Raw genomic sequence first — 14131 nt, 5'->3', positions numbered from 1 at the left:
ATCTCAATTTGTGAAGAAAAACATAATTGAGTAGACAAAATTTTATAAAGTGTGTAGTTTAATATATTTTGTGAGCTTGAGATTTTACTTTTTATCATAAATTTTAACTTTGAACAAATAAATCATTTGTTTTTATTTATTTATATTAAATAATAATGATAAAGATGATGATAATAGTAGTACTTTATACCATGCTCATACAAAATAACCAAAAATAATTAATTTTAAAATAATTAAATCAGAAAAAGGGTAAAATGAATAATAATAATAATAATAACAATAAAAATAGTAAAAATCACAAAACACACACATAATAAATGATATCTTTGTGTCATTTACCTAATTTGGAGTTTGTCGGACATCACAAATAAACTATAATAATAAAAACCACCAATCGCATGATTCTATATTTTTTTTTAAAATTTTTGTTATTTAATAGTCCAATTTTATTTTATTTTTTTTTAAAAAAAACCACCAATCACTACTAATATTAGTCATATATTTTTCACTTTTGACAATTTTTTAGGTTTTTGTTTACATGAGTGATGGTGTGATCTGCACACATTGATGATATATTGACGTTGCATTCAAAAACGACTAAAATTTCAAAAATAATAATTATAATTGACTAAAACTAAAATTTGACAAATATACTGAACATAAATTACATTTTCTCCCTAAAAACAATTCATTAGTATCTGTTTGCTCAGAAATCTACAGTATCAATTAATTCATAATAAGAATATAGTCTCAAAAGGACTATAAATGTATCATGAAAAATACACGATGAATATCGAAGTCAATATATTGATGACATAAGCTTGATTTTGTCTAGAATTCGCAGTGTACTATGAAAAGTTCTATCTAACCATTATTCAAAAAGAACAGTGGTCAACTTTTACAAGAATTGAAGGGACATGAAATTAAATACAAGATTTTTGCTTACTTCTTGCCATCCTTTCTTGACTTAAACAATAACCAAAAGAACACTCCAGCTTAGTTTTTGTGCAAACAAAAGATTAGTTTGAATCTTAGACAACTTTCCAATTGGGATTCTATGGTTTTTTTTTAAAAAAATTATTACATTGTATTATTGAGTTTCATGGTTGTAAATTGAGTAATAAAAATTCAGTTATAGCTCATCAAATTGTTTTTTTTGACTTCCCTGGCACTTAATATTTTAAAATTATGTTTATTTCTTTAAAGAGAAAAAGAAATAAAAACTGCTTGGTCATGAAGATAGCAGACAGGATATTGAATAGATCCATGCATGACAATAACTAAAGTCATTTTATATTAAAAATAAGAATTATATTATATGATTATTTTAAAATTTTGAATCTTTTATATTGAGATAGTTATTATTAGAGGAATGTTAGCTTGATTTTTTAACCACTATAGATATTGGTGTTCATCTTATTCATTGTTGATATTACTTATGATGTTCCGCTGCGATGTTACCTCGTTTATTTCCTTGATATCCTAACAAGGAATGTGTCGTGTTGATAAATTGAGATATCTTCATGTTAGAGCTAGACAGTAAATTTGTATTTATTTGAATTTTTTACTTGAGAGATCTTGATTTAGTCTTCTTCTCATGTAGGTTTTTTTTCCTGATAAACAGGTAAGGATGTGCCAAACTCTCCGTAAATGGTATTTTTTTTTAAAAAAAAAAAAGAAGATAAAACTATCAATTTCTGAACTCTTCTTCGTGACTGCGGCCTCTCTGATCTGTACTTATCTGTGGTTGAAATGGCTTCATATTGATAAAATTGGATCAAGTCCTATGAAAGTGCATGCCACCTTAATTTGGCCATTTCATAGCTTGTAAGAAGTAATAAGACAACTTAATCAACAGTTTGAATTTGACTTCAAAATTTTATAATGTTTTCTGATTTATAGGTTATCTTCTTTCTATTTTTAATTAATGAGACTACCCTCGGGATTGGACCACATAAGATCGAGCGATATAATCACTTCTATGAAATTCACCGATAAATGATTATTTTTTTCCATGTTATTGTTCATTTTTCAAAAAACACTTATATATCTTGCTCTAATTACATTAATTAGTTTTTAAAATCATACTCCTCCTTAATAAAATTTGAGCCTATCTTTTTTCATGAAGATATAATCCATAACTATAAATACATTTCGATGGATACTGAGTAAAGATTCGTGTTAACGCAGTAGTATGCAAGTCATACTAGTCAGATAAATTGCATTGAACAAATTAATCATGTACGACAAGCTGACCCAAAAAAGTGTTCCTGACTATTGACAAAGTATTCACCCGCTCTACCAACTCGGATACACTCCCACCAATTTGAGCCTTTCTTTGTAGGCATGGTAATGCGATATCTAGAGTATGGAATTCAAATGCACGTACGGTCTGATTCGGCAATCGGCAGTGATTATTAGTAATACCCCATTAAATCTGCTGTCGTGATTTTCATTGTGGAATTGTTCAATTGATTTATTTAATATAATCAGCAAACGAATAAGCTAATCAAGTGCTCTAAAATTTGACTAATTAGCGAAGAATTTATTGAATAAGTAATTTGGTTTCGATAAGCCACACAAAATATTATTTAATACAATTAAAATTTTGGATTTTATACCATAATTTAATGTATTATTTCATATCCTTGTAACATGCATGCGTATACATCTTTCAACTAGATATTATCAGTTATGATATGATCATCAATATATTTTCTCTCATTACACTTGAAAAAACGAAGTCGATATTTAATGTTGCATTTGGATTGATAAATTTCAAATATATTCAAAATATATTTTTGTTGTTTCAGAGAATCAAGACTATGAAATTCAAAGTTCGAATTCATTCTTACATGTTTAAATAGTATTTCATGTTAATTTTGAAGAATTTCAAATTCATTCGATAACGATTTTATTTGAAATTCATTCTACTTTTGTAACTAATGAGTAAATAAGTAATATATGGATTTAAGATTTGATCTGTCATTATTTACAATTAAAATATAATGGAAATCCTAATTACATTTAGTTTATATTCAATTAAAGTGAGGTATAAAATAGAGTAAATATGGGATATTAAGAAATTGACATGCGAAAGTATAATATAATCACAATTAAAAGGAAATTAAAAATCAAAGTAAGAAGGAAATGCAAAAAGCCCGCTTAAATATTTAATGAGGTCAACATGATGACGTGGTAAGTTTGACTTCTTCTTTTCCAAATCTATAAATTGGCAACCTTTGGTCTCTCTCTGTGCACACAATTTATGTTGGAAGGATCCTTCGTGTTCGTCCCCCCGCCCACCTTTCTCCATATATTTTCAAATTCATGTTCGCGATTTGGAAGGCTATAGAGTTCACGTACGTGTTTTCTCTTGGTTACTTCACTCTGGTTTTCTTGGGAACTTTTTTTTGCCAATTTATTATTTTCGTTGGGTTATTTTTGTGTTCATGAATGTAGTGTTTAATTGGATTTATGCGTGCTTTTGTGGAAACAAATTGGTCTTTATGTTGAAAGGAAAGTTTGAGCTTTTGATGCCGTTGGGTTGTGGGTTTTTACTGAATCGTATTTGTGTTCGATTTCGTGTGTTTCTCAATGTCATGGAAGTGAAGAATTTTGGTGACGGGTTTAGTGTGAGAAAGATTAGTTGAAAATGGTACGTTATTCAATACATGTTTTCGGATTGATTGTATATGGAGGCTTTCCTTCAAAAATTGGCAATGGATGATCTTGAGATTTATCCTTTTGTGTATGTAGACTTCAATTTGATGGTTCGGCTGGCTTCTTTTCTCTTCAATCTTGGGTCCTGAAATTGAGGATAATGGATTTCATAGAGCTATATGGTGATGTGTTTAATTTGTTTTGCAGTGTGTTCGAATAAATTTTGAAATGTCAAGTGAAGAAGAGAAGGATCCAGCATCGGTCGGAAGTTGGAAGTCATTCTCAAGGTCAGTTTCATGGACTGAAAGCCAGCCAATACAGTCGCATTCTAAGCGACTATGGAACAGCAAAGCACGGGCGTGTTTGCCGCCACTTCAACCTCTTTCTATCATCAGACCGAGTATTGAGAATTGGCCCAAAGCTGGGTTAGATGATCTTGGCATATGGCCAAAGCCACCTCCAACTCCTCGATCAATGACACCCCGTGGAAATTCAACTTCAGAAAAACCGCCTCGAGAATTTGATTTTCAAAGAGAGAAGCTTGCCTTTTTTGACAAGGAATGCTCAAGGGTTTTAGATCATGTATATTTGGGAAGTGAAGCAGTTGCAAAGGATCGTGAAATTCTCCGCCAGAATGGGATCACCCATGTGCTGAACTGTGTGGGTTTTGTTTGTCCGGAATATTTTAGGAGTGAACTAGTGTATAAGACCCTTTGGCTGCAGGACTGCCCTTCTGAAGATATTACGAGTATTCTCTATGATGTGTTTGATTATTTTGAAGATGTTCTAGAACAAGGGAAGCATGTCCTCGTCCACTGTTGTCAGGGAGTTTCTCGATCGACCTCATTGGTTATTGCATATCTTATGTGGAAAGAGGGCCGGAGCTTTGATGATGCATACCAGCTTGTCAAAGCAGCCAGAGAAGTTACAGATCCAAACGTGGGATTTGCATGCCAACTTCTGCAGTGCCAGAAACGCGTGCACGCCCTTCCTGCGAGTCCTATGTCTCTGCTTAGGATGTACCGAATGGCGCCTCACTCGTCATATGACCCTCTTCACCTTGTACCGAAAATGTTGTGTGACCCGGGTGAATGGTCTCTTGATTCTCGGGGGGCATTCATTATTCTCATTCCTTCTGCTTTATATATCTGGAGCGGGAAGCATTGCTCCCAAATGATGTCAGATAACGCGATGACAGCAACAGCTCAGTTTATCCGTTATGAAATGGCCGAAGGTCCGGTTATAAATGTCAAAGAAGGTGAAGAGTCTTGTGACTTTTGGGATGCATTCAACTACGGAAAGTGTTTAACAGACGATCGCTTTGTAAAGTCTGAGGAACAAAACAGGTTAGTTGAGTCTGACACGGTGCCGGTAACTGCTCCTCTCCGTCTCAGTCAAAGGAATCATTCTCAGTACGATTTGGACTTCCAAATTTTTTACCGAGCACTTGGTGGCGGGGTTGTACCACCTTTTGCAGTATCAGAAGCAGGGTCAGAGACATGTCTACCGGCAAAAGAGAATGATTGGAACAGATTGAGGAGAAAGTCTGCCAGCAATATATATAAGGAATTTCTCACGTCTTCAAAATTGAACCCCTGGTTCCTTAAAAACATGTAATGCACCGGATTCCATTGATAGCTGTAAAAAGTTTGATGAAACAATTACTTAGCCACAAGGCGTCTTCCATTGTGTTTGAGAATGATCCAGAAACTCTGCCTAAATGTTTTCCTTTTTTTTCTTGGTTCAAAAGATCGTTTCTTATTGCATCTAAAGCGTAAATGATACCTTCTTTTCCCTTCTATAATTTACTTTTTTACCATACCAAGGCAAACGAACTTAATTAAGCTGAATATGATAAAAATTTTAGGTTCAAAATAAATATATTTCGAGTGCAAGTTTGATTTGTAGCTAGAAAATTTAAATTTTTTTGTTCAAGTTCTATTTGAATTAAGATTCGGGTTTTAGTTTGGTTTGAAAGATTCGAAGATGTTCACGAGCTATTCAAACTATTACTCGAAAATAAATACTTGAAAGGTAGTTCGATATATATGTATTAATAAAATATGAATGCTCGCAAACTTTCAAACAATATAATTTGGGCTCGAAAAATTATGAATATGTTTGAGCTCAACTCGAATTCGATAAATTCAAATAGGAATAAAATATTTTTCGAGCTAACTCGGTTTGTTTACGCCCCTAGACTACTCAGCATGTTCTCGATCTTGGCATTCTCAAAAAGTTGTTTTGACTGTTGATTTCAAATTTTCTGCAACATTAACTACATTAAATGAAGACTTAGGTTAACAGAAGAAATATGGTCTTTTAGGGATCCCTCAGAGCTGACCAGTTGGGACTGTTTTTTGTTGGAATTGTCAACAGATTCTATCTCAGGCTCCTTTGTTCAATCGAAGAAAGAAGTTTCCCTGTAACAGTATGAATAGCTAGCTAGGTACAATTTTACACTTTATCTTGGTATTGTAAGGATACATGTCAGCAACTTTGTTAGCACTCGATTAAACATCTTGGTAACATTTCAAGTCGACTATCATGACAGTTATATCATCCAAACTCCCTCTTGTCCAGCTAGGCTCACTAGCTCTTTGCAAGCTGAAAGAAGCACAATACAAGCTGGTTTTTTCTCAACCAAGTCTACATTCTCGTTGTGTGGAAATGGATTCTTCTTTATCTTCATTTGCTGCACACTTGAAATTCTTCGAATCTTTGATGGAGGGCTTCGATTTTTATTACAGTATTCATCGTCATGATCATCAAGTTTTTTCCGGTAGACTGAAGACGTTTTATGGCACATATGGTGTAGCATCCTCTTCGATTTAACCAATGAAACTCTTGGTGATTTTGTCACATCAATGGGACTAGTGCAAGGACATAAAATGGCCCTGATCTCCGGTGCCGATCTCACAACTTGCTTCGTGTTAACAGAGCATAACTTTGTCAAAACGTCTACTGCTTCTTGATTGGTAACCTGTTATTCATTACATTTGATTAATCGAGGAGTGAAAACCTAAACCGAATTTTCCAAACTTGGTACGTTGGATCAAAGTTTTCTTACCTCTTCCCAAAGCCCATCAGAAGCTAAAATCAGAAAATCCATATCTGGTTTTAAGTGCAAAATCTTTGTATCAGGCTCAGAGATCACCCAGTCTTTCAGATGGGCATCTCCAATACTTCTTGAAACTGCCAGTGTTCCATGGACTCTCCAAGCTCCACGATGGAACTCCACGTATCCACCCTGTGTCAAGATTCAAGAAAGGGTCATAGGAGAAGTTAAAACTAAACAAATCTACATCCAACGACACTTGAAAAACTTGAATTTTCATTGTGCTTGCCTTGCCTTATCCTCTATTCTTCGTTGTTCATCCTCACGAGTAGGGCAATGATCGCTTGTAAGGCCTTCCGCTATTCCATTCCTACTCAAAACTGCTCTGCAGTCTCCCAAGTTCGAAACTAACAATTCCTGTCCTTGAATCAATGCAGTTACACAACATGTACCACTACCGAATCCCTGCCAATTTGGCACCTACTTGTTAAATTTCTTTGTTGTTATCCAAAAGGAAGGAACGAACTTTGACCAAATCTCACAGTAGTGTTTTTGCTTTTTAAGGACTTTTTCCAGTAAACTTTGGGGAACAAAACATAGTAATCGCCATCAAAAGTTGGCATGTTGAAAAAGTCTTCGTTTTTCCATTTCTTGATTACACAGTCAAATTCTTTTAACAAGATAGCAATTACCAAGTAGAATGAGAACACAAAATATTGGATATCTTGATAAAATATTACGTCTGTTGTAAAAGATCAAATCTGTCAGATGTTACCTGCTTCAGAAATTCATCGTCTGTTTTCAGATACCCATCTTTAATTGCTTCTTCTTTTGTTTCACTTTCAGAAGCATTCTCCAACATTTCAAATATCCTGAAATGCAAATTCTCTGCCACAAACTCTGCAGCCTTGCTTCCTCCATGCCCGTCATACACCCCAAAAAATTCCTGCAGCTCTCACTTATCATAAGTTCTTCCAACGCATACATCTAAGAAAAATAAATGAATCAACTACCCAAACCAGTGATTTATCAGGAGAGAAAACAAATCCCACAGTTTATATTTGATTTTTCTGTAACTCGGTTTCACTTCAAAAACATACTCATTCAGGTTGGTCCACATGAATCAGTCGGATTTAGAGAGCAACATTAACAACTTATGCCAGTCAGGTAAAAACAATAAATACAAGCAAGATCTCATTTTGTCACTACCATTTTAGTACCATCCTTCGAAGAAAAAATCTTGTGTGCATCTTCCATGAACTTTTTTTTGCCCTTCAAAGAATAAACACCGACCCCATAATCAGAGAAACCTTCATCACCCCCGACGCCTTCCTCTTTAGGCCCACATTTCTTGAATATATCAGTAGATATTTCCTTCAAAATATTTGGGATCTCGATCTTGCGAGGTCTCTTTCTCTTCAAAGAACAGGAAATCAAACCATCTGAGATTGGCCTACAAATGTTTGCTCCTTCTTTACTTGAAGAAAAAGACGGATTCATTGTGTTCATGGATACCTCACTGGTTTCAGTGCTTGGTGCCATCATGGTAATGTCTCAAGAGAAGGAAGATAATATATGATGAAATCTTTTGTTTGTTTTTCCTTACAGGAGTCACTTGAATATAACGGCTACCAATTTTGGTTGGGTCAAAGACAAAATATAAATTCACGGCAGATTCTTTGATATTCTCTCTTCAAAGAACAGGAAACCAAGTAACCAACCATTTGAATGCCATTTAAATCCTGCACCACAAAATATTTTTGTTTCCTTTACTTATTTTTGTATCATTTTAATATCATTAATATTTTCATTTGTTTTTTATACTACACAATAAGATATTTAAGAATTGTTTCTAATTAAAATAAACAAATATGTTAGTATTAAAAATATTAAATGATTTTAGAATTTATTAATTAGCTATCTAATTTCAGGACACAATTTTGGAATGTGAAATTTCAGTCCCATATTTTCTCTATTCCATCATATTATATTCTTGGATTTCAGAACTACTTGTTTTCAATTTTAATTTGTACTAATTCATAATAATAAATTTCTATTAAAGAACACTTTGTTAAAAAAATCATTTTTTGTACAATATATTTAAAAAACTAAAATTTATAAATAATATGTTTTTTTTATATTTCTAATAATACTTCTACACTATAACATGTCTATTCATGCCATGACATTTTGTTATGAGAAAATAAAACATGGAAAAGTTATTAATTTGACTAACAAATTATTTCATGCACGATCATGTATTTAGCACGTCCCGCATTTTTCGTGAGAAACACACTCATTTTATCTTTTTGGTATATTTTTATTTATGAAATGTCACTTATCTTTATAAAATAATAAAATTGATGTATCTATTGCGTTTTGATATTTTCTTTTAACAAAACGTTACATTTTTGTATTTTTTTAAATTAAAAAACAAATTGTAAAAATACGCTAAAAATAGTACGGCCCATAAGCCCAATGGGATTTTCAATAAAAATAAATGATTTATAGACGATAGAAACAGAGTTGACAGTGATAATCATCGCAATGCTTCTCTCTGCATTCCCTCCACACAATGCGATAACCAACACCAACTCCAATGACACTTTTGCCCCTCCATCTCCTCCTACTTACGCCAGACTTCAACCACTAAACCCCTGCCGTGCAACCACCAACACCTCAGCACAGCGGCCGCTTTCCGTCGCCGCCACCTCCTCCACTTCGCTCCGTCATGTGAGCTCAACTTGCGATGACGCGGCAGAGGATTGGGACTCCATGGTGTCATCCGCCGCAGCCGTGGCGGCGGCAATTCGTGCTGCGTCCACTTCTCCCGTGGAGTTCGTGCAGAGGATAGAGAAAGGCTCCGGCGAGAAGAACAAAGCTTTCGTGTTGCCTAGTCCGGATTTCCAGCGCCTTTGTGTGGAGCAGCTCGATCTATTTCGACGCATCGTTAATCCCGATGCTGTTCTATCGGTATAGTTAATAATTATTATTAATTAAAAGTACCACGAGATCATGGTCTTGTTGAAGTCACTTTGATGAATTTAACGATGCAATTTGAATGGCAGTTATGCTGTAAAGTACTTTTGCAATTATAGAAGCTGCTCCGATCCAAACCAAATAAGTAATTAGATTTTTTTCGGTATTTCTTGCACCATTTTATCTTAACTAACGAGTCTTGATTGGTGAGAACTTGGGTATGATACTATGGTTGCTCTTACTTATTGAAATGAAAGCAAGCTAGCATTTTAATTTGATATGCTTTGATTACCAAGTTCCTGGTGAAGATGGATATAGCTTGATATTTGTTTGGAACATAGAAGAAAATCTATAGTTAAGGTTGTTAAATTGTTATTGCTGGGAGCGAACTTTGTTTGTCCTCTTCTCGTCCAGTTGAAGAAGGATTTTTTTGTCGTGTTGAGTTGCAATTTATAAATTTTGATTTAGCTATGGGAAACTTTTGGCTTGTAAAGTCTTCTGGCAATGTCGGCCAAATGGTAAAATTAAGAAGCACTATATAGAACAACAGAAATGGGCGATTATTTATTTATCTATACAGAAGAATGTTGGCCAAACGGTAAAGTTGACATCAGTTATGACTTATGATTCAGTTGGCACTGTCATTAAATGTTAATACTTGAGTGTTGCTACAAGGTATAGTTCTGATACCAAGTTACTTAACTGTAGGTCTATGTCAGGCCAGCTGGTAGCTATGTCATGGATCGCTTGGAGTTGCGTCTCATTACTTCCCACCCTGGTGTCCATGCGGCTGATATTGTGGTTTTAATTGGTAGCTTTAATGTTCCAGCTGGCTTAAGAATTGCGGAAGCTGCAATTTCAAGTCGAAAGGCATGTATTTTAATGTTGTGACTGTAATGAAGGGTAGTTTTTCAAGTTGTTCTCCATGGTCTTCTATTAATGTGTTCCTGATATACATTCCCTTCATTCTAGGCAGAGTTTTTTCCTGACCTTGCTGCTGTAGTTTTCCCGATGGTAACACATCCATTTGTTGTGGGCTTCTTAGTTGCTGAACTTCCAAAGATGTCTCTAGAAAAAGAATTGCATGACATAAAAGAGCACCCTTCTCCTGAGAAATCCTTTGTGTTGGCAAACAGCTTGGATCTTGAACCTTTTGGCGTCTCGACTTTAAAGGATGAACCCGTCGAAATGCTGAAATTAACTAGAGAACAAATACTAAATTCCATAAATATCACCAAGTCACTTGCCATGGCCTATGTCATGGATCAGGTAGATTTCTTACGCATGAATATGCCTTGTTATTGATATCATTTTTGTTACTCTGCCTCTTAGAAATAATTACATATGCGATCTAGTTGACGCTGAAGAAGAGATTCTTTTAGTGTTTCGTGCCTGTTATTTATTTATGTTTACTGTTTTTAGTTTGTTGTGTGGTCGTTTTCCCTTTTGATCAGAAATTAATCTGTCTTCTCCAGAAAGCAATGCTACTCCAGCAGTCATCATGGCAAAATAATGTGAGGATGGGTGATTTGGTTGAGCAAGTAAGATGCGCTCCTTTTGTATATTTGTTGCCTTTGGATTTCAAATCTGTCATAATTATCAATATCGTTATTTTACAGATTCGGAGCTCTCTTTCAAGCGTTCGAACTTTGAGCCAAATGTTATCTGTTCACGTGAGGAAGAGTGAGGTGGGTATGGTCATGGCTATGAAAGACCCTTCTAGAGTTATGTTTGGTCCATTTTTGGATTATCATATATGCTCTTTCTGATTAAATCATGAATATGTGTCTCCAGATTTCTCATGACATTATTGAAGACATTTTAGTGCAAGCAGACCGTATGAGAGATACTCTTCAACAGCTACAGGATGCTGTCTACATGACAAAGGTGTGATTTCTCTTTGTTTGAGGGTCTAATCTCACTTAGTTTTGTCAAAATTCACCATCTTTGCTCATTCATCTGAGTTGGTAGCTTTTGTGTTTTAGGAAAATATAATGCGTTATAACAATAATGCACTAAAGAACATGCGTCGGTCAGCTGGTGCTCAGCCCGAGTACATAAGTTCCCAGCTACCCAATAGCCTCTCAACTGAAACGTTCACCAGCACATCACAAGAATCTAATAGGCGATTACCAGTAAGTTTACCATCCAAGGACTTGGAGTTTCCCATGCCACCTCTTGCTCTAGCACCTTCACATCATCGGGAAATTAGGTAATCTTGTGTTCTATAATTCTATGGCTTGTTTAGAGATTTTTTTCTGAGTCCTTGCCTGGCAAGCAATGTGTATATTGTTACTGTGTGTTCTTGTATATGCTTGTGTGGAAAACTTAACTTTTAGGCATTCTTCGAAATTGATATGGTTGAAGATTTGATAAAATTAGGATCAGTAGCTGACAGAGGGACTTTTTCCGTACCATTTTTCTTGTGAGTAAAATTTTGTCTCGGCAAAATGATGATAGTCATGAGTGGTTAAAAAAGCCAAATCAGAACAGAGTTTAGAAAATAAAGTAACAAAAAATGTCTCTTCTCTGCAAGGAAAATTTCATCTGTTCAGATTACCCCCGCAACTGCAAAGATTCTTGAGGAGCGATGTCATGCCAATTCTTGCTTTTCTGTGTTTTTTTGTTGTTGCTAATTACGGAGCCACACTGTGTCAGAAGACCCTGCAAAGTCTTTGATGTGTTGGAGGATTTGGTTATGGCCATAAAACCTCTTGCAAAGAAGCAGCAACGTGCCGTGGAACTGTGTGATCTTTCGAGGTCTTCACAGGTTGCAGTCGATGAACCTGCTTTGCGGCAGGCACTGAGCAATTTGATTGAGGGTTCTTTGTTGCGCACAGAAATTGGTGGAAAAGTTGAAATTGTGTCCACTGAAACACCAGCAGGTGCCCTTATCATCATTGACGATGATGGACCTGATATGCACTATATGGTAATGGTTTTCTTTCTTTACTAGTTGAGTAGATCTTCTTGTTACAAATGTTTTTTTTCTATTTGTAAAGACATTCACTCTGTATTGCACTCTTTGCTAGTGCAAGTATCTTGACTGAAAACCTCTCCTTCAATTTCTTTCAGACACAGATGCATTCGCTTGCACCATTTGGAGCAGATCTATTAGCTGGAGATAGAATAGAGGACAATATGATTTGGAACTTCATTGCCGGGTTGACTGTTGCTCGAGAGATACTGGAGAGTTATGGTTGTGTTGTTCGTGTTATCTCCCCGAGGAACATGGAGGCATCACTAGGAGCAGGTGGTAGCCGTATCGAGCTTTGGCTGCCCTTATACTGTCCGGCATCTGATGCGGCGGGGTTGGCTCAGGATGTCTGAAAAGTAACTAAACTCTCTGAGCTATAAAGATTCACTACCATACATGTTGAATGATGGGTTATTACAACTCTGGTGACATTTCAACGCCTCTCTATCGACAAACCCGTAACTCAAGATTTTACTTAAAAGTATAGAATATCTGTCGATTGGCTTAACAGAGCTAAATTTTCAGTCTATTGGTTACCAAATGCATGTGTGCGTTAATAATAATATATCCACCTTCGACTTTCTTGCATCTCTTCTTTCTTTTATGGTTAATTGGCTTTTATTACATGTTTCATATGTTTGTAAATTTTCATTATAGAGTACTTGATTTTGTTGCTGACTCCTGTGGTTTCTTCCCAATTATGTTCTGGACTTTAGATTTTTGTTGTTTAATTGATGTAATTTTGTTAAAATTTGCCTTCTCTTTCTTGTCATTCCCAAGTGCCGACTGTCTTCCTTGATCTTTACCGCATTACTACTTCGGAATTCGAAAAAGAACTTGCGATGTTGACCAGCTTCCATCTTCTTAGTCTGTTATCTCAAACAATATCAACCCTCCTTGGTCGTGGGATTTGAGTCGAGGTAGTGACAACAAACGGTTTTGTTTGTGGTATTAATATGAGTAATATTTTATGATTCACACGTGTCATATGTTAAGTGAACGAGAACACTAATAGTATCTACCAAGTCGAACGAAGTAAAGCAGCCGCAGAAACCTAATTATGCCTAATGAAAACTGTGGCAATGCCCCCATTATGATTTCGTTTCTTAAAAAAATATACAAGAACAATAAAGTAGGTTGCGTATCGATATCATGAATAATAATGCACAAAATATACGAGTAAACCCACCTCTGCCAAGAGTTGCCACCGCGCGTATTCAGAGTACTTAGTCACTAACTTTGATGTAGCCAAAAGAGACGATCAAACATGAGATATGGAAAAGATAATTTATATATCAACATGTACGAAGCCAGACAAACTTGGATATAAGTGGAGCATACCGAAATTTATTATTAGTTCAATCAAAGTGATCCCGAACCTTCCGCCAGCTACCGTGCCCACCACCACATAAACATGGCTGGACGCGTGGCCTCGGTTCCTTGCACCTGCTCTC

General features: G+C 35.4%; 2 protein-coding genes and 1 pseudogene across 2 annotated transcripts; 2 read left to right on the top strand and 1 right to left on the bottom strand.

Annotated features, from left to right (window-relative positions):
* The first annotated feature begins 3232 nt into the window (after positions 1-3232).
* LOC140983407 (protein-tyrosine-phosphatase MKP1-like) lies at positions 3233-5411 on the top strand. The gene is given in 3 exon segments (XM_073450455.1): positions 3233-3362; positions 3871-5253; positions 5255-5411. Coding segments are annotated over 2 exon segments (1440 nt in total). The 5' UTR covers positions 3233-3362; positions 3871-3891; the 3' UTR covers positions 5333-5411.
* Positions 5412-6038: 627 nt separating this feature from the next.
* On the bottom strand, positions 6039-8372 carry LOC140983245 (probable protein phosphatase 2C 14; annotated as a pseudogene).
* An 871-nt stretch (positions 8373-9243) lies between these two features.
* LOC140983167 (chloroplast sensor kinase, chloroplastic) lies at positions 9244-13353 on the top strand. The gene is given in 9 exon segments (XM_073450094.1): positions 9244-9694; positions 10409-10574; positions 10677-10969; positions 11176-11241; positions 11320-11388; positions 11495-11587; positions 11686-11912; positions 12359-12632; positions 12776-13353. Coding segments are annotated over 9 exon segments (1869 nt in total). The 5' UTR covers positions 9244-9268; the 3' UTR covers positions 13031-13353.
* The last annotated feature ends 778 nt before the right edge of the window (positions 13354-14131 follow it).

This window comes from Primulina huaijiensis, chromosome 8, assembly GCF_012295235.1.
Source record: "Primulina huaijiensis isolate GDHJ02 chromosome 8, ASM1229523v2, whole genome shotgun sequence".
In the NCBI taxonomy this organism is placed as follows: Eukaryota; Viridiplantae; Streptophyta; class Magnoliopsida; order Lamiales; family Gesneriaceae; genus Primulina; species Primulina huaijiensis.
The sequence above is the reverse complement of the archived record's forward strand: the minus strand, read 5'-3'. Positions and strand labels throughout refer to the sequence as shown.